General features: G+C 40.6%; 2 protein-coding genes across 2 annotated transcripts in view; one reads left to right on the top strand and one right to left on the bottom strand.

Annotated features, from left to right (window-relative positions):
- Positions 1-406: 406 nt before the first annotated feature.
- SS18L2 (SS18 like 2) lies at positions 407-937 on the top strand. Its single transcript, XM_065734242.1, has 3 exons — positions 407-515; positions 656-732; positions 833-937. Exons 1-3 carry the CDS (start codon positions 447-449, stop codon positions 918-920), a joined length of 234 nt encoding a protein of 77 aa, XP_065590314.1. The 5' UTR covers positions 407-446; the 3' UTR covers positions 921-937.
- A 3,145-nt stretch (positions 938-4,082) lies between these two features.
- Positions 4,083-18,551, bottom strand: part of GARRE1 (granule associated Rac and RHOG effector 1) — a 49,858-nt gene continuing 35,389 nt past the window's right edge. The window contains exons 7-14 of the mRNA XM_065733152.1: positions 18,046-18,204; positions 14,432-14,529; positions 12,897-13,022; positions 11,260-12,248; positions 9,612-9,777; positions 8,622-8,756; positions 7,070-7,148; positions 4,083-4,682 (exon numbers count right to left, since the gene is read on the bottom strand). Coding sequence (XP_065589224.1) covers positions 4,359-4,682; positions 7,070-7,148; positions 8,622-8,756; positions 9,612-9,777; positions 11,260-12,248; positions 12,897-13,022; positions 14,432-14,529; positions 18,046-18,204 — 2,076 coding nt within the window. The 3' untranslated portion in view covers positions 4,083-4,358. The remainder of the gene's footprint in view (positions 4,683-7,069; positions 7,149-8,621; positions 8,757-9,611; positions 9,778-11,259; positions 12,249-12,896; positions 13,023-14,431; positions 14,530-18,045; positions 18,205-18,551) is intronic.

The following is an 18,551-nucleotide window of genomic DNA, read 5'->3' as shown; positions in this document are numbered from 1 at the left end:
GCAATAGAATCCTAATTTTATAACTTTTGTATAGCACTGCGAGGAACTATTTTGTAATTGGTTTATTAAGGTCAAGTATTCGGCAGCCGTAGCAGTTAGTAAGTTGTTAGTGCTGTTTTTGCGTGTTACCGCACTGCCCGGCTGTCCGAGCTGCGGCCGTAGGGCAGCGCGGGGCGGGGGCTCTGCGCACGGAGCGGGCGGCGCGGGCTCGGGCGGCCATGCTTTGTGTCATGGGAGCGGGGATTTTTATTTCAAGCCGGAATAAACTCTTCAATACAACGAGCCTGTGGGGACTCATTTCGCGCCCGCGGGGCGGCGCGTGCCCGGCTGCTTCCGCTGGGCGGGAACCGGGCGCGAGGAGGGAGGGAGGGGCGCGGGGCGGGCCGCTCCCTCAGCGCAGGCGCGCGGCGGCCGTTCCCTCAGCGCAGGCGCGGGGCGGTGGCGGAATGTCGGTGGTGTTCGTGCCGGAGCGGCTGCGCGGTAAGGCGGAGGTGAACCAGGAGACGCTGCAGCGGGTGAGTGCGCGGCGGGGGACGGGGCGGCGGCACGCGACCGTCCGGGGCGGCTCCGGACCCGCCGCGGCCCTCGGCCTTCTCCTGGCGTTGGCGCGGGAGGCGGGGCCGAGGCGGGCGGTGACGGCCGTGTTTTGCCGCAGCTGCTGGAGGAGAACGACCAGCTGATCCGCTGCATCGTGGAGTACCAGAGCAAGGGCCGCGCCACCGACTGCGTGCAGTAAGTGCGCACAGCGAGCGTAACGCCGAGCGGCTCGCACGAGTGACGGCTGCTGAATAGGCACCCGCTCGCTTACCTGATGTTTTTCTTCCCTTGCTAGGTACCAGCATATCCTGCACAGAAACCTCATCTATTTGGCCACAATTGCGGATGCGACGCCACCCAGCGCGCAGAAGACCGCAGAGTGACTGCACGTACCCGGCCGCGGGCTGCGGCACTTTAAAGAGTAGAAAGGCTTCAGTTTAGATTGCCACTGAGAGAGGGAGAAGGTGTAGTCCCCCAAGGCAGGTAAAGAGCCGTCTCTCTATGCTAAATGTGAATATTAGAATAGCTTCTTTCTTCCCATTTATAGAACTTAAGGGAGAGAATTGCCAAGCTGTTATCTCTGAAAAACGTCCATGTAGTATATTTCTGAAAACAGCTCAGTTGTCAGAATACCACCACTGATGCCTTCAGGAGATCTTGGCTGTCTGAGCGAAGCAGCCACCATTTCGTGGCTGAGGCTGTAACAGGAGGGCACGCAGTGAGCAGGCGGGAATGTGGAAATCACCAGAGGCACATGCTGCCCTGTACCTTAACAACAGGCTACTGTGTATTCCGTCATAAAAATCGCTTAATAAATTGAAGATGTGCTTTGTAAAGCAGTATTTTCTGGATTAATGTAACACATTAACAAAGGAGCACCTTGGGGTTTATTGCAATAGCAGCTTGAACTTCAGAATTCTAGGAAAGAGGTAATGACTGTTGCATAACTTAAATGTGAAGTTAAAGGGGAGAGATGTAACTTTCAGGTCAGTAAGATAAGGCTGGTGTTAGCCCCACTTGCATCGAGACTGCATTTTTGCTTGGAATGTTCTGCCTTATAGATTCTGTAATCAGGTAACTTCTTGCTTAATTAGTACAACCTCGTGCACCCTGGGTGTTTCAGCATTTATGTTCAGCTGTCTGCCTCTGGACCTATCGAGAACACAGCATATTTTACTATACTTAATTGTGCACTTAAGTGATACAAGTAGCGTAAGCTAATCATGCCTCAGTAATCAGTTCTCCCCTCCTCACCACTTCCCCTCCACCCCCCAAAAAAAAGAGGAGTTAACTTTTCACTCACTAACCTGAAAATTACATACTTGGCTACAGATTCAAGTTACTTGTTCGTTGCCAGTGTTCATCTGCACTACTACTACAAAGGTACTGCTAAGGTATTTTCTTGTGAAAGAGTAGCTTTAAAGATGCTTCAGGTTGTACGGTGTATTAAGTTCAGTTTTATATGATGTAAGTAGGCAGTTAACAACTTCCAAACTGTTAAATAGTCCTATGTTAATGAAGTAAGGTCTTTGTTTACAAACCAAAATTACAGTTTAAGGTGCTGCTCATTTTCATTAAGGTGCATATTTTAAACAGGTATGACCTATTAAATGTATATCTTTAATAAAGCTAATATTTTACTCTTACAGAAGCTTTAAAATACAAAATGTACAATTCCAGTTGAGAAGCATTAGCTATTCACAGAAGCACTGCAGTAAGGGTAAGTTAACTAAGCACCAAACCCTTGCACTTGGCAGTGTAAGTGAAATTTAATGGCAAGACTCATTTGCCAAGTGCAACAACTCTTAAAATTACCAGTGTTCAGAACAATCGGAAGCAAAGGACATAGTAGCACCTACGTGGTCAAAATGCAGACAGACTTTGTTTCTGCAGTTTACTTAGGTACATCTAGAAACCTGCCAGCATTTGTAATTATGAATCAGCTGCAAAAACTATAGCAATAATTTTGGCACTTGTTAGGAGTTCAAAACAAAATGATTTCATTATCGTCCATTTTGGTCTTAGTATGAATAACCAGTGACTACAACCAAATTTAGGATTTAATATTAGATCTAAATGACAAGACTGAGGAAACTCAAAACCATTCATCAAGTTTAAGTAACCACTAACATTTTCAGCAGAGGGTTTTCAAAACTGTAGTAGTACAGACCATCAACAATTTACAGACAAGCCACACTGATTGTGCAAAGCACATTACTGTAAAAAGTCTATGTACAGCAAACAAATCTTTGTAAACATGTAAGTATGAACTTTCAAAAACGTGGTGACAATATCATAAATACAGGCAACATTGGCATCCTCAAACAGCACAAAAAGTAACAATCTGGGCCAGCAAATACGGCCCATCACCATACAAACAAAAAAGGTGGATGGGTTTTAAATACCCAAATGTTTAATAGTTTTAGTGTTGTGTATACTTCTTATTTATATATATATGTATTAATTTTTTTTTGGTATCTTTAGATATAGATGTACTTAGTTTGTAGAAACAAAACAACAAATGTGCTTTCTCTTCATTGAAAAATTATGTAGTTAAACTGATAACCCATTTTACTAGTAGTTAACATATTAGAATGATATGACTTAAGAAAAATACAAAAATAAGATTAATACTGTCAAAACTCTTATACCAGAAAATATTGTGGTTTTTAGTCTCTTTCAAAGATGAAATATGAAAATTTAAATAAGCTCTAACTATATAAAGAATCTTCTGTAATCTCAGTTAATATACAGTGGGATAGCTATATATATATTTACCATTGTTCTTCACTTTTTAAGCACCAGTCGCTCCCAGATCCACTTTGGTTGGAAGATTATTCCCAATTCCACAGGTTCACTTAATGGCACATATGACTGCAAATAATTATCCTTGAAAAAAAATAACCTTCTCATTGCCCCACATTGCAGTTCTGCAGTTCTAGTATCGCCTGAGCCAGCTCACTTTTTTTTCGTTTTAAATCACCTGTAGCATCTGAAATAAGACTTCAAAATATATGCCAGTGGTCTTCCAAGCTGCACTTCCACACGCTCAAGGAGTGCCGTGTGGGTAACGCCTCTGGCCGAACGGATCTCTAACAAATGTATGTATGGAAACCAGTGTCCTATTATCCACACGGTGCCATCTGCTTAAAGCAGCTCAGATAACATTTGTGACGCTAATTTGAGTGCTTCTGCTGATCTCTACATCGAGTAAGGGAGCTACCACAACACTCAATTCCACAACTGCTTCTGCAAATGTTTTACGATGAACTCACTTGTGTAGCACATGAGAAGCTGCGCTTAAAATTCATTAAAAACAACAAAAAAAAGTTGCCCACAGGCCATTAATGGAAAAAACACAGGCTTTCCAGCTTGTCATTATAAATTAAACACAGTGTTGAGCAAAGTGACCACTATGTATTTGCCTCAACGTACTCATTGTGTTTCAGTAAGATGTCAACTATAAATCCGTATGAAAAATAGCTACAAAATACAGTGCTCTTTGTATGGTAGTCTTTCAGCAGGTTTTTGTTTTGTTTTTTAAAAAAAAAACGCTTTTGAAAGTAAAGGCAATATAGATATTTTACAAGCATTTCTGCATCACAGTTTTGGGCTGTTTCATGAACATCAAACAAACATATTGGCCATACTGCTCAGCACTGTGAATAAGATTCAAGAGTTTGTACAGCTGTCCTCAAGCTCCCCTCAGTTCCCTATTTAATGAGATAAACAGGATATAGCCAACACACAATTGTGAAAAGAAGTACATGTATTTTTATAACTGTTTGGCCCTGTGCTGCATTTTCCAATACGAAAAGCAGTCAGTACTGATGCAGGTAAGATGGTCTGCGTTCGTGCTTTACTGGAAAAGATTTAAAGCCCTTATTCATCTGTTTGTGCTGGGAAGCCTGTTGCTGCGATTGCTGCTGCTGCGCATAGGCAAAGCTAGAGGATATTCCTGTTGATGGAGCACAGTCGTTGGCTGCTGCCCACACAGGTGACTGAAGGATCTGCATCGTGTCACTCCACTGGCTCACAGGGCTGCTCATAGGGTACAGAGATGTACTCTGACTGGGTAGTGTATTTGTGACAGAGGATGTATGTTGCCAGGGTGCCTTCGGAGGCCAGGTTTTGGTTTTATTATCCTGAGAAAACAGAAATCAGTTGTTGGTTTATGAAGTGGGTTGGCTTTTCTATTTCGTTGCATTTATCAACATACTTTCAAGACAATACTTAACAAATCCTCTCCCTACAACACCTTCAGAAGATTAATCTTTAAAAACAGGATTGATGCATACATATCAAGAAGGGGTTCTACAGAACACAGGTGGGAGGAGACAAACCAAGGAGACTGTTCCCCCTCAGATGAATGATGACAGAGAACTGGCTTTCTCAGACATGGAAAAAGCTGACGTGCTCAATAAGTGCTTTGCCTCAGCCTTCACTGGTGGCCGGGCTCTCTGTGTCTGCCAGGACCCTGAACCTTCAGGTGTGGGTGAGAAGATTCCACATCCCATCGTAACAGTGGGACAGGACTGAGACCACCTCATGAAACAATGCATATAGGTTAGTCTATGGGGCCAGATGATACGCATCCCAGGGTTCTGACAGCATTGGTGGACAGGGGAAGGGTGACAGATGTCATCTACCTCGACTTCTGCAAAGCCTTTGACATGGTCCCTTGCTACATCCTTCTCTCTAAATTGGAGAGTTATGGATTTGAAAGGTGGACTGTTCAAACTGATGAATGAACAACTGATGGACCTCATGAGGTTCAGCAAGTTCAAGTGCAATGTGATGCACTTGGGCTGGAGCAATCCCAGGTATTTATGCAGACCAGGGGAAGAACTGGAGAGCAGCCCTGTGGAGAAGGACTTGTGGATCCTGGTGGACAAGAAGCTAGACATGAGTCAGCAGTGCATGCTTGTAGCCCAGAGGGCCAACCATATTCTGGGCTGCATTAAAAATGGGGTGGCCAGTGGAGAGAGGGAGGGGACTTCTCCCTTTTACTCAGCTCTTTTGAGCTCCCATCTGGAGTACTGTGTCATGGCTTCAGGTCCCTGCACAAGAAAAATGCAAAGCTCTTGGAACATGTACAGAGGAGGGCCACTAAAATGATCAGAGGGCAGGAGCACCTCCCCTGAGAGGAAAGGTTGAGAGAACTGGGTTTGTTTAGCTTGGAGAAGAGGAGGCTCCAGAGAAACCTCACTGTCACCTTCCAGTACTTGAAGAGAGTATATCAACAGGAGGGGGAGCAACAGTTTACATGGGCTGATAATGGCAGGACAAGGGTGAATGGTTTTAAACTAAAATGAGAAGGTTTGGATTAGACATTAGGAGGAAGTTTTCCACTCAGAGTGGTGATGCACTGGCACAGGTTGCCCAGCGAGGCTGTGGGTGCCCCATCCCTGGAGGCATTCAGTGCAAGGCTGGATGTGGCTCTTGGCAGCCTGGTCAAGTAGTTGGTGACTGCGCACGGCAGGGGGGTTGAAACTAGATGATCTTTGAGGTCTTTTTCAACCTAGTCCGTTCTATTATTCTGTGATATAACTCAGCTCTTACAGTATTTGCCTCTTGAAAAACCTTTATTTATTTCAGCACATTTGTTTGATGACCAGTAGCCCTGCCATAAGTTTAAACTTCTAGTAAGCCAGGTAATTAATAGAATCACAGAATTGTAGGGGTGGGAAGGGACCTCTGCAGGTCATCAAGTCCAATCCCCCTGCCAAAGCAATTCCCTACAGTAGGTTGCACAGAGAGTGTCCAGGCAGGTTTTGAGCATCTCCAGAGAAGGAGAATCCACAACCTCTCTGGGCAGCCTGTGCCTGTGTTCTGTCTCCTCATGGAACTTTCTGTGTTCCAGTTTGTGACCGCTGCCCCTTGTCTTGCTGCTGGGCACCACTGAAACGAGCCAGGGCCCCATCCACTTGACTCCTACTCTGTAAGTGTTTAAGTATTTATAAACACTGATACTCCCTCCCCCCTGCCCTCAGGTCTTCTGCAGGCAGAGCAATCAAAGGTCTCTCAGCCTTTCTTAATCATCACTGTGGCCCTCTGCTGGACTCTCTCTAGAAGTTCCCTGCCTTTCTGGGGAACCCAGAACTGGAGACAGTACTCCAGATGTCACCTCAGTAGGACAGTACAGGGGAGGGTGACATCCCTTGACTGGCTGGCCACGCTCTTATAAATGTGCCACTGGTCTTCCTGGCCACAAGGGCCAGTCTGGTGACTTAAACTGTCTGTGTAGAGAAAACTGAAGTTGACTGCAATGTGTCTTAGCTTAATTTGAACTCTTTAGGTTTTCTATTATGATTTCTGCTATGAGGTAACAGTTCTATTATTTCTAATTTCAAATTTGATACTTGCTATTAAAAAAAAAAAAAGAATGTACTGCTACTTGAGTGTCAACAGTTTGCACTTTAGTCAAGGTAAGGAATATGGAGCTACAGATTCATTCTAGTTGATTTTCTAGGGAAAACCACAACAAAACACATGCAGGAAAAGTGACTAAACAAAGATGTTTTCTGCTTACCTGATTACGGTCATCCACTGCAGAAAGAAGAGGTGGTGATGGTAGTGTACTAGGCTCCTGTTCACCACTACTGTGTTTTCTGCCCCAAAAAAGCAACATTTACTTTGGTTTGTTTTTAAGTGAGCCACATGCATTAATCTACCATTACATGATCATTCTGTATTTCCACTCTGTCCTATCTAACAGCATAGGATGTGTACTGGCTTTCATCTCATGTGTTTTCTTAGTAGAGGTAAAAGTACACGTTAATGCAGCAAGAAATTTGTTACTGAATGCTGTCAGAGGCTTGACAGTGGAGCTAGAGTTTCAAGAACAGATTTTTGTGGAGGTGAAAAAGGAAGATGAGCTAATCGTTTGCTGTGACTGCTTATTAGATAGCGATTTCCCATTAATTTCAATTAAGCATTTGGTTTTGTCCCCTCTTTTGAAACTTTTGGTAAAGGTACAAATTCAGAAAGCACCTCCTGGCTTAGGCAATTCTTTTCTACTTGTTTGCCTCATCATCTTACTGTACCTCAGTATACTTTCTTTACCCCAGTGCATATATCCATAACTTCAGTGGTAATCTGCAGAAAACTGTCAGTGCAACCACTGGTTTTTTTCCTGTCACCAGAGAGTAGACAGTTGTATTCTAATGTATCAACTCTGTTTTTTTTCAGTGACCAAATACTAATCTGAAAAGTATTTGGTCACTGAATATTTTTCAAAGCCTTTTCTAAAAATAAGTAAAGAGTTTGATTCCAGATTAAAATTTGGTGAGAAATCATCCTTCATCTTGTGCCTTTTATTATCCTCTTAACTAACCCCTAGCACGGAATTACTGAAGTTTCAAAGACAGAGCTACCAGCCCATTAGAAAGCTGGAGGTAATGACACTGTAACTTATACTACTACATCTAAGTATATTTGTAATTGAATTCATTTGTTGATTACTTGTATTTTAAAATCCTAGCTTAGTTTTTAAGTTACCTAGCTTATTTAGGAACGTAATTAAGCTCCATCTTGATCAGAAAGAAAGGAGCAAATACTAAGTATTTAAGTATTTAAAACTACTGAAATGGTGGTGGTGGGCAATGTGAGACAGAAGTTTACCCTCAATGGGCAACATTATTGAGTGGAACAAAACTGCAGGAGAAGCAGGGAATAGGAACATGCTGGTATCGAAATGCAGTGCGGGGGTGTGACAAAGCTATACACTGCAGTACAGTTTAGAAAACCAATTCAAAGATGATCTCTAAGACCTCAGCACTTTTAGAAAGAAGTGTCATCCAAAATAGATTATCTAAGAGGGAAAAGTGTCAGATCTTTCTAGACATAATCCGTTCCAGCTAACAGCTGGCTATATGTACAGATGCCAGTGTGTATTAAGATTTAGCTGCTAATATAACTCAATTTGTGAACCCCCAGCATTAGGGTCATGCACACAGTGTAGTACACAAACCACCATCCATATAACTTAACTGACTGACAGGATGCAATTATGTGGGCACTCAAATTATCAAAACAACCCAAATTTGTATAAATCGGTACGTATTTCTGTTCATTTTTCTAACCTTCTCTGCTTTACAGCAGCCACGAGGTCTGGCCCTGAGAACATGGAGAACAAACTGTCCCCATTGGCTGAGGAGGTCTCATCACTCGAGCTGGCAGAATCTCCTTGAGTACCAGACCAGCTGTTTGTCACGTCACTGTAAGACAAAACATTTTATTAGTCCTTACATTTGTAGTGCTCTACTTAGTTAAGCTGAATCTCTGTGACAGGGCACAAAGACATTTCAATATTTTGTTATGTGTAGAACTAACAAATACTTTCATGTATTTACTTCTAAGTGATCATATCACTGCTTTGTTACAGTCAGTTTATACATATTCTACTGAAATAACACGGTCTGTCCTGGTCAGGAAAGAAAAAACAAATGATTCTTGGTTTTGCAGTCACTAAACACTCAGCTCTTTCATTGCATAATTGAGCTAGAAAGCACTCTTGTTCTACTGGTTTTAAAACTAGCCTTAGACTCATAGCTCTAACTATGTAGACAAATGGACAGAGGATCTTCAAACACTTGTTTTGTAATAAAGTTATGACTTGAAAGATATGAAAAACTATTAACATACTTGCTGTAAGGTACTGTGATATGCCTTAAAGTAGTAAGATTAAGTGGCTAAAATCTGTTAAGCTGAATTAAGTCAGGTGCTGCAACTTTCATAGCATCATTCCTCACCAAAACTAGGTCTTAAATGTTTTCAAAATTCTGAAATAAGAGTATTCTAAATGAACCCACGTTATGAAGACCTCATATCCTCTGTCACGTTCTATTTTAAGAATTATGTCAAACAAAAGCCAGTTCTTCAGTACCAAGAAAGCAGAAAGGGTTCAAATTTCTTGCCATGAGCTGCAGTTCTTGCAGGTGCAGCAGCTATCAGAAAAAATACCCTTCATTCCCATAACCTGCAAAGTTTTGAGTGTAGAACTAACCCTAACCCAAACTAGAGAAAGAAAACAAAAACAATAACAAAAAAAAGTAGCTTGACCATTCTTTCACCTTTCTGTGAAATACTCAGGAAAGGGCCAGGTTTTGTGAGGATCATCAGGCAGAAGCCAGTTGCTCCGTGTGTTGCTTGGACGACGGACATGCTGTGCTTGCCTTTTCTGTTGCATAGCCTGGTTGACCCCAGCAACATAGCGGGCAAATTCTGGATCAGACCCAACTAAATAAAAGAAATCATTAAGTCAGTAGCTGACATTCAGCTGATTTTATTGCATTCAACGCCTCCATTTAATCCTCTAGATCTGACTGTACTCCAATAGAAAATAAGTTCCTTGACTGATAGTTAATGCTGGACAATTTACACCTCTTGATGAAGCACTGAACACTGAACAGGAAATGTTTTAATAAAAAGCAGATGTGTTATACATGGTGGATAATAGCTCTCATCTGGAATTCTCCTCGTCTGCACCTGTCCCTCGCATCCTCTCTGGAGAGAAGTATTTTGTGACTGTGATCAGGCTTGTGCCTTGAAAGGTCCAATATCCCAGCAGCAGATACTGACAAAATTGAAGACTGGATGTTTATCCAATTTCAGAAAAATAGTGTTTGAACTATTACCGTTGACTCCAGATCTCAAAATGATTTCCAACCATGCTGTGATTTGGTTTGCTTCAAGAGATCGAAAGCTGAGATTGATCTCATTAGAACATGCAGCCCAGAAGCTTCCTACTTCTTACAAAGAACCACAACCATTCTGAAAACATTCTGATCCTGAAACACCTTGCAGATCAGGGAAAGATTGATATTTACTGAAAACAAATGGCAATTCTTAACATAAAAAGTCATAAGTGCATACTACAAAGTTCCTGTTGCTATGTTCTATGCCAACTGATATTTTTGTAAGGAAATAGATGGGTCCACTGATCTCAGCAGTATCATTCATCTCCTCTTAGACCCAGATTCTATAATCAATTTAACAGTCTTATTTTCTTGTAGCCATACGATTTTACCTCACTTCACCTTTGACATAATCCCATACTTTTACAGTTTATTGGTGGTTCCAACACATAAGGCAAAGCACACGACACTCGCTCCTTAGTCTCTAATCCTTCAGCATCTGAGCTTTTCACTGCAGTAACAGCTCAAGAGCAGAAACTGATTCCCATGAAAGTGCAGAGTACTGAAGGGGAAAAGCAGGAATATGGGAAAGATGAAATTCAGCTATATCTCTAGAGTGCATGACTGGTAAAGAGCAGGAAGAATAATTGGTGGGGGAGGAAAAATAAATAAATGTGAGTGTTATCGATGCTTTTAAACAAGCTAAAAAATTAACAGTAGGAGGAACACTGTCTTTAAGTTTCAACACCTCGATGTGATCCCTATAGGAAAGGAAAGAACTACCACTACGATAAGAAACAAGGAATTTGTTCCAGTTCTTATTTATTAATGAAACTTGTTGACATTTTTTACCTTTTTTTTTTTTTTGTACTTCAGTTTAACCTACGTTAAAAAAAAAGCATACACACATACCTATTTTAAGGTATTATAGGTATTTTAAGGTATATTTTAAGGTGTATCTATTTTAAGAACCTTAACATCTGGTAAATAGCACTAGGAAATAATTACTACTTAGAAGATTTAACAGTATTATTTAATTTGTAAAAGGATCCTCCTAAAAAGTAATAAAGGAAAGCACACGCACCTGCAGGGTCAAAAGGCAGAATTTCTCCCAGCATTCCAAACACTCCATCAGTTTGGTCACGATTTGGCCACGTGTTGTTTCTAGGTCCTTGTGGTTTTTGTCCTAACATCTCAGACATCATATTGTCCATATAGCTGCTCACAAGACCCAAACTGTATAAATCAGAGCTTAAATCTGAAAAACCAGGATTATTCCACTGGTTTAAATGAGACAATCCAGCTCCAACAGTTTGGGCTGGCTGCTGTGAGGAATTCGTCAGCCATTTGGCAGGTACACGTTGCTGTGGTCCGATAGGTTGAAGCAAATGTTGGTAATATTGCATTTGCTGCTGCTGCTTCTGCGACTGTTGCTGCTGAGACAAGGCTTGCTGAGAAGGATGCAGTGGTGTGTGAGAGACAGACTGTGGCTGCTGCTGTACTGTTCCTGATTTTTGTTCTGTTGCTGTAGAGGATGCAATAGAGTTCCTTCTTTTCACCATTGGAGATGTCTGCTGGGATTTGCCCATGTTAAAGCCAGACAAGAAATCTATAACATCCTGCATTTCTTGGTCAGTCGGTAAATTCATACCTTTGTCATCCTTGCCTTCATCCAGTTTGAAGAAGTTGTCCTGTCTTTCAACTAAAAACCCATTTACTATCTGATTATTTGTGCTCTGAATTGACTGCAGTGAATCTGTGGTCCTAGGAAAGTTACCAATGTTCAAAATGCTTTGTAACCGTGCATCTACATTAGTGGGCATTTTAGCCTTCTCCTCTGAGCTGGAGCTTATGAAGACATTTTTGGAAGGTGTACTGGGGATCGAGTAACTTCCACTATTACTTGTACTGGTGCAGGAAGTTTTTTTTGTAAACCGTGAAGTCAGTTTTGAAAATGTCTTTTGTAGACCACCTGAAGACTTGCTTCCATTTCCAGATGGCATGTCAACTTGGTTCCCAAAGTCTGAGATCTCACGCTGTAACTGGATCTGAATACAAGGCAAAGCTTGCTCCCTGCATCAACAAAAACATTTGTTAAACCACCTAATAAATCCCATTTATCCTAACATCACACTGGATGTCTAAAGAAATTTAACTGAGTTTTTATTCTGGAGAAAAATGTGCATTTAGGTAATAGAAAGTAGAAGAAATAAAGCCAAAGTTCTCTATCAGATTGCTAGTTCATTGGCTACTTACAGTAACAGTTCAAACTATTACTAACCACAGTCACACATGAAGTACTCCACAGGAGCCTACTTGTGGGGGAGGATGGACTAGATCATCTCCAGAGGTCTTTTCCAATTCCCAATTATTCTGTAACTCTGTGATATGCAACAGCACTACTATTCTACTTAAGAATTTTTAATTGCACTTCAAGGTATAAATGAAGATATTTAATATAAAACATTTTTTTAATGCAAGAAAAAACAAATACTTTTGTGCACATAGATAAGCTGGTCTTTTTTTTTTGTTTGTTTTGTTTTTTAAAGTCTGCTGTGTCTCTGTATGTACCCAGAAGATTACCTATAAAGAGTACAAGTTTCTTGCTTGGTTTGACCAGTGGATTTCTCTTCCTGGTTAACCAGTGCTATCAAATTCCTCAGTATAGTCTTTTCAACAATGATGGCTTTGTTTAAACAAGAAGCTCAAGAGGAGATGTACCTTCCCTCCTTCCACCGTGGTATGTCAAACACAGCAGTGTAGAGCACATCTACTAGTCCCAAAGTCTTCTCTGGATCCAGACTCCTCTGTAGCAAAGACATTGTTGCTGGATCTTCTTTTAGACACCTGTAATCGAAATCAAAACTTTGAATTTCACATGAACAATTTTACCACACTAGTCAGATAATAAAAGGCTAAATAATATGCTACTTCTGCTCCTACAAAAGTACAGCTAGCAAAGCAGTACGGAGTATGAATGCCTGAGGACTCCTATGGACTGATACCCGCAGCCCTAGTTTCTTCTTTTTATTGATCATTTCCTTTTCAGCTGAGCACACATAATGGAGGTGTAGTAAGAAATTAAAAAAAACACAAAAAATCCTGTTTTCTGGGAAAGGGCAAGAGCACTCACCGAGCCAGACAGAAAGGCCAGTGCATGAGACTTAAATCTTGAGCGCACTCTAGATGTGCAACCCTAGAAACGCCCAGCCTGACACCTTCAGTGAGCACATCCAATCATCTGTGGAAGATTTAACTGGTCTGTGAAGATGCAGGCTTACTGAAATTCTTCAGTAGTCTACAGAATTAGGACTTAATGTGAGGTGAAATCAGAATAACCTGGATTTAAGTACTGGCACGTTTGTCACATACTTAAGGAGCGCTTTCAGCAGAGCTGAGCAAGCAGGCACTCTCACAGTGTGTCAGCAGGCGGAGCTCTTTCAGAGCACGCAGAGCCGGGCACAAAGCGCTCAGCAGTACTTTAGTTCTTTCACAATAAAGCAATTTATGCAAAGGAACAGAGAAGTGTCAGTTTACACTCTATAGTGGAATTAAAGATAATCTGTGTAAACAGGCTGTGGGCTGATCCGTACTTCTGGACACACTGCTGGTACCATTAGTGACAGGCTATGTCACCAAGGATTCAGATGAATGCAGTGTTTCACACCGATGTTCATAACACCAAGTACACTGAAGAAATAAAGAAAATATTGTAACTCCAAATTATTTTTTCAAAAGAGAAGACAACCTTACTTAAAAACGCAAATTAATATTATGCTTTCCTAGGCAGCCAGTTGAACCACTAGGGATGGCATTTCTTGAACTGCAGAGTTCTGCAGTTCTCAACAGCACCTAAAGAAAATCTCAGTTACGAGCTAAAGCTCTTCTGTTAATCCCATCTAACACCCAGCCTTCCTGAAGTAACACCTATGAGGACCTGCCGTGAAGGGTAATATTTCTGGATTTATATTTATTTAACTCCCTCTTTCATCATCTAACTTTTACTCTTCTTTCACTCTTGTGAGCCAGTCTTGCTTCCCTTCCACTGCCGCCAACAGAGGGAGCACTAGTACAAAGACAGCTCAAGTACAGCTGATGGTCAGTCTGATGAAAAGTAGTTCCAGACAGAGGAACGTAAGGAAGATGAGCCATAATTACATAGTAGTCCCTGCTCCACATTGTACTGCACTGTATTCCTTCCTATATATTTCTGTCATACCTACTAATATAATCTACAGTTCAGTACTTTCACTTACCAAGTTGATGGAACTTGCACCACTATTCTGGATCCTTCTAAACTTATTTGAGGAGCGTAGGCTTCTTTATTTTCAATCTGTGCTGTGTCCACAACCACCTAGAAAATAACAGGAAAATAAAAGGAAATTTATACTTAGGATTAGTTCCAGTTATTTTTATCATCCCTGTACTTAAGATGCAATTGTGTCAGTCACCTGCCACACTACAAATGTACAGAAAAAGAGATAAAAACAAATTACTTTCAAAATCATCATCACATGTTCATTTCCATTTTAATATCTTGGGGAAAGAAAAAAGCAAAAGCATGTAAAATATTAGTTTGATACATTACCTTATATTTTGAGGACATTCTTCTCAATTACATACTATAGTTACCATGTGGTTACCTACTTCTTTAGGTACCAGCTGGTAGTTATCAATGGATTTGTGTAACAGCTCTTATATGTGAGAAGTCTAGCACAGCTGCTACTTTAATAGCCCCCAAACACCTATTTCTCAAAATACTTCAAATAATGCATAGCATGCTATAGGCAAATTTAGCCTGAAACTTTTCACATTGCCTGCAATTTTTAATACCAACCTCCCACACAAACATTCCGTGTTACAAAATCATATACCAGCCTATCTCTGTCCAATGGTACTGTAGGTAGCAGAGAATTAATAGTAGTAAAGATAAGAAAATTGATTGTTCAATTTATCTTCTTTTTTAATTCTAAGCCTTCTGTAAGGCATCATGAATTTATATGGAAGATGAAAATCTTGAAAATTAATCTGTCATGAACCTTTCTTTTTATGGAAACTGAGAAGGAATGGATTCACTCCAACTTCATTTAAACTTCAGTACCAGTGATAGTAAGTTCCATATTTGGTTTGTGCTTTCTGTTGTTGTCCAGTCTGCATGAGCTGGCCTTTTTGATCATTTCCATAATTTCCTATTTTGGTCATGCTGAACCAGCAGCTTTTTGGCAACAGTCAGCAGTTCCTGCTCCAGTGACTAGCAGATTAGCTGTACCATTTATCCTTGAAATGGTAAAAAGTCCTCCAGCATAAATAAGCCTCAAGGGGCATTACTGCCTTTTCTGCAGTCATCCTGCACTGGTTCCACTTCTGTCTCGTTTTCTGTAACTAGTTATGAAGAAAGGTGAAATATAAATAAAGGTGAGATTCTCTTCTCTCTCTTGCATTACCAAACCCTTCCAACAGTACTTAAGCATTACTATTTCCTACCATTTCAATATTTTAACATAAGGCCTCCATTTTTCTCTACGTTTGCTCAGGTTTTATCATGACTTGTAAAATCTGTCTAAACAGTTACATGACCAAAAGCTATTATCCACTCATGGTAATACCTAACACAGTAACAGTGTAACACCATTATTTTTTCTTCATGTTTGTACCATTTTAATTTCAAGTAATTTGGTATAGATCTAGCTATACTGCAATCATAATTGGGCTACAGTGAGATCAGCTAATAGTAATTTTTCTTTTCCCCTCAGCTTCCCCCAGAAGTGCTGTCTGAAGCTCAGATCAATTTCAGATCAGTCAAGAAGTAAAATTTTAATTTGTGCAACTCTAGATCAGTTCCTGGAAGTGATGCACTATAGTGCCAATGGCCTTGGGTGGGGGGTTTTCCTCCATGTCTTTGGTTTGCTTTTTTTCCCTCGTCCTTCTCTTTAAAAATAAGTCACATTTCTCAACATTTGGTCACAGTTACAACATCTAGGATTTAAGCACTACTAGGAGATTCAGTTGCTCCTGCAACACGTGTTTTCTGCCAACAAAGATCTGCTAGCACAGGAAGGGATGATTAACTAGAGACAAAGTTAAACTTTATTTTGTGCAGGACACCCATGCAAAGTTTAATTTCCATTCATCCTCTGAATTAGTTTAATTCTTGCCTCTTTTTTATTCAAACACAGATTTCTTTAGCTGACCTAAATCTGAAAATTCATTATTTTACTACATACCCACCCCTTAGCACGTGTATATTCTCATTTTACCTTAGAATATACATATACACACGCACCCCTACACTTCTAAAAAATCTTTAAGTTAAAAACTTATAACAATAAAACAAACTAATTTACACCTCACTGCACTTTCTACTCCTAACAAGAGTTTCTTCTCCAAAGGCACATGGCGTGACAGGCCCAAGAGTGCGTGTATCAGTGTTCCTTTTGAAATTTGATATTGACTCAGCTTAACTCACCATTCTGAACCAGTGCAGATAGCTTAGTTTGTAAAAAAGCAGTACACAAAAGACTGCATAATATCATCCCATGATATATTTATCCGAGTTGCACACCAAATAAAATAAACATGTTTCTCACTCCCTGCCTGGTGGGTGCTCACTGGATAGCTTCCTGTGCATCAGACATCCATTGTTCTTGTTTTAAAGGTGTTTCCTCCCTCATCTCCACCCAAAAAAGCCTTTAAAGAAATAAATTACAGTTTCTCACCATTGCATGAGACTACATACAAACATAATTGAATCGTGTAAAAAGAATTATGGCACACATTTTATACCCTCACACCCATTCATGCTATAACAAATCAAAAGTGAGAATGAACCCAGAGAGAAGGCTTGAAAATATTTTACTATATGTAGACCTCATTACTGTATCACTGAAGATAGAAACCTGCTGTTTTCAGAACAAGAGATTCAGGCAAAGACATTCATGCTTCTACTGAGATAATATTCTTTGTATCAGCACCGTCATATGGGAGAACATATATTAAGTTTATGCTGACAACTCTCCGTATGATAAACCTGAACAGTATCAGTGCTTTAATTACCAGCAGGTCTAACTAGTTATGTCTAGACTAGGGGACACCAGGTTTCCAGACTCCTGAGCTCAAATTTGCCTTGGGCCAGTCCCAAAATCTGATCAGGGCAAGACTTGGGCGTGCACAACACTGAAACCCCCAAGCTTTTGTTTCACTGTAAAGGAAGCAGTGGGGGTTGCAGCATCCTCCAAGGCATTGCTCATCTAGATGCTGAGAAGCCAAGAACTCCTAAGAATTACTGCACACTCCCATAGGGCTGCTGCTGAACACTTCTTTCTCAGCCCTATTTCCAATACCTTGCTGCTGACTCCCAGCATCCTAACTCTAACCCTGTCCCCATTTTATTTGCCCTTTTAAATGAAAAGTCTAAAAAATGAATTTATCAACAAACACTTCATTAAATGAAGAGACCACAGGAACTAGTCGCAGGAGCACAAGCACATTTTCTTGTCTTCTCATAGAATCACGGAATCACCAAGGCTGGAAGAGACCTACGAGTCCAACCATCCATCACCAATAGTTCTCTCTAAACAATGTCCCTCAATACAGCATCTAAACATTCCTTGAACAAGGAACATTTCGCTGTAATCAATGAAGGATATTAAGTACACACTATGTTCCCCTGTTCCTAACAACTACAGACAACATCTACAACCTTGCATTCCAAGAGGGTATGTCTTCTTTATAACTCAAGTTAGCTGCATGTTAGAAGAGAAATACAGAGAATGATATAGGAAATAAATTTTCAAACATTTTATAATACCTAGTTTTCCCTCAGGATGTTGAAGTAGTCATTTTTTTGCTAAGCCTATCTATAGTTACTTACCAGTCCAGCTTGGCCAAATAACAATTGCACAGCAGTTTTGCAGGCTCCACGCCAAGTCGAAGGGCAAACCTGATTTAGTACTTCAGTAACAGGAGAGTCATCCCGTGGGGTAAGTCCATTATGGCATCCAGCTTCTTTAATTAGTTGCAACATTGTGTGCTGAAAAAAAAACCCAAACTTTTGTCACGTGATTCAGATATGTTAATACTTCATATGTACACATTTGTCAAAAGCTTTTCAGCCACCTATTACGTCTGCTACCTCTCAACAGTCCTACATGTAAGACCTTAACTGTAGAACAGAAATACGGGATTCAGCATGTGCTGTTTTGAACGGAGAACTCCACCATGATAAACAGTGTTTATCTTTTGCAGAGCAGTTTAATCAAAACTACAAAAGGCACTTCAAAGACAAAAGGAAAACGTTTTAAGCTTTTGGTTGTTTCATTTCTTTCAGGAGCAAGGACTAGCCTTATCTGAAAATTAGAAAAAGATGATGAAAATTCC

Source organism: Cyrtonyx montezumae, unplaced genomic scaffold (genome assembly GCF_038088225.1).
Source record: "Cyrtonyx montezumae isolate F1298 unplaced genomic scaffold, pur_monq_1.0 scaffold_17, whole genome shotgun sequence".
Classification (NCBI taxonomy): domain Eukaryota; kingdom Metazoa; phylum Chordata; class Aves; order Galliformes; family Odontophoridae; genus Cyrtonyx; species Cyrtonyx montezumae.
The sequence above is the reverse complement of the archived record's forward strand: the minus strand, read 5'-3'. Positions and strand labels throughout refer to the sequence as shown.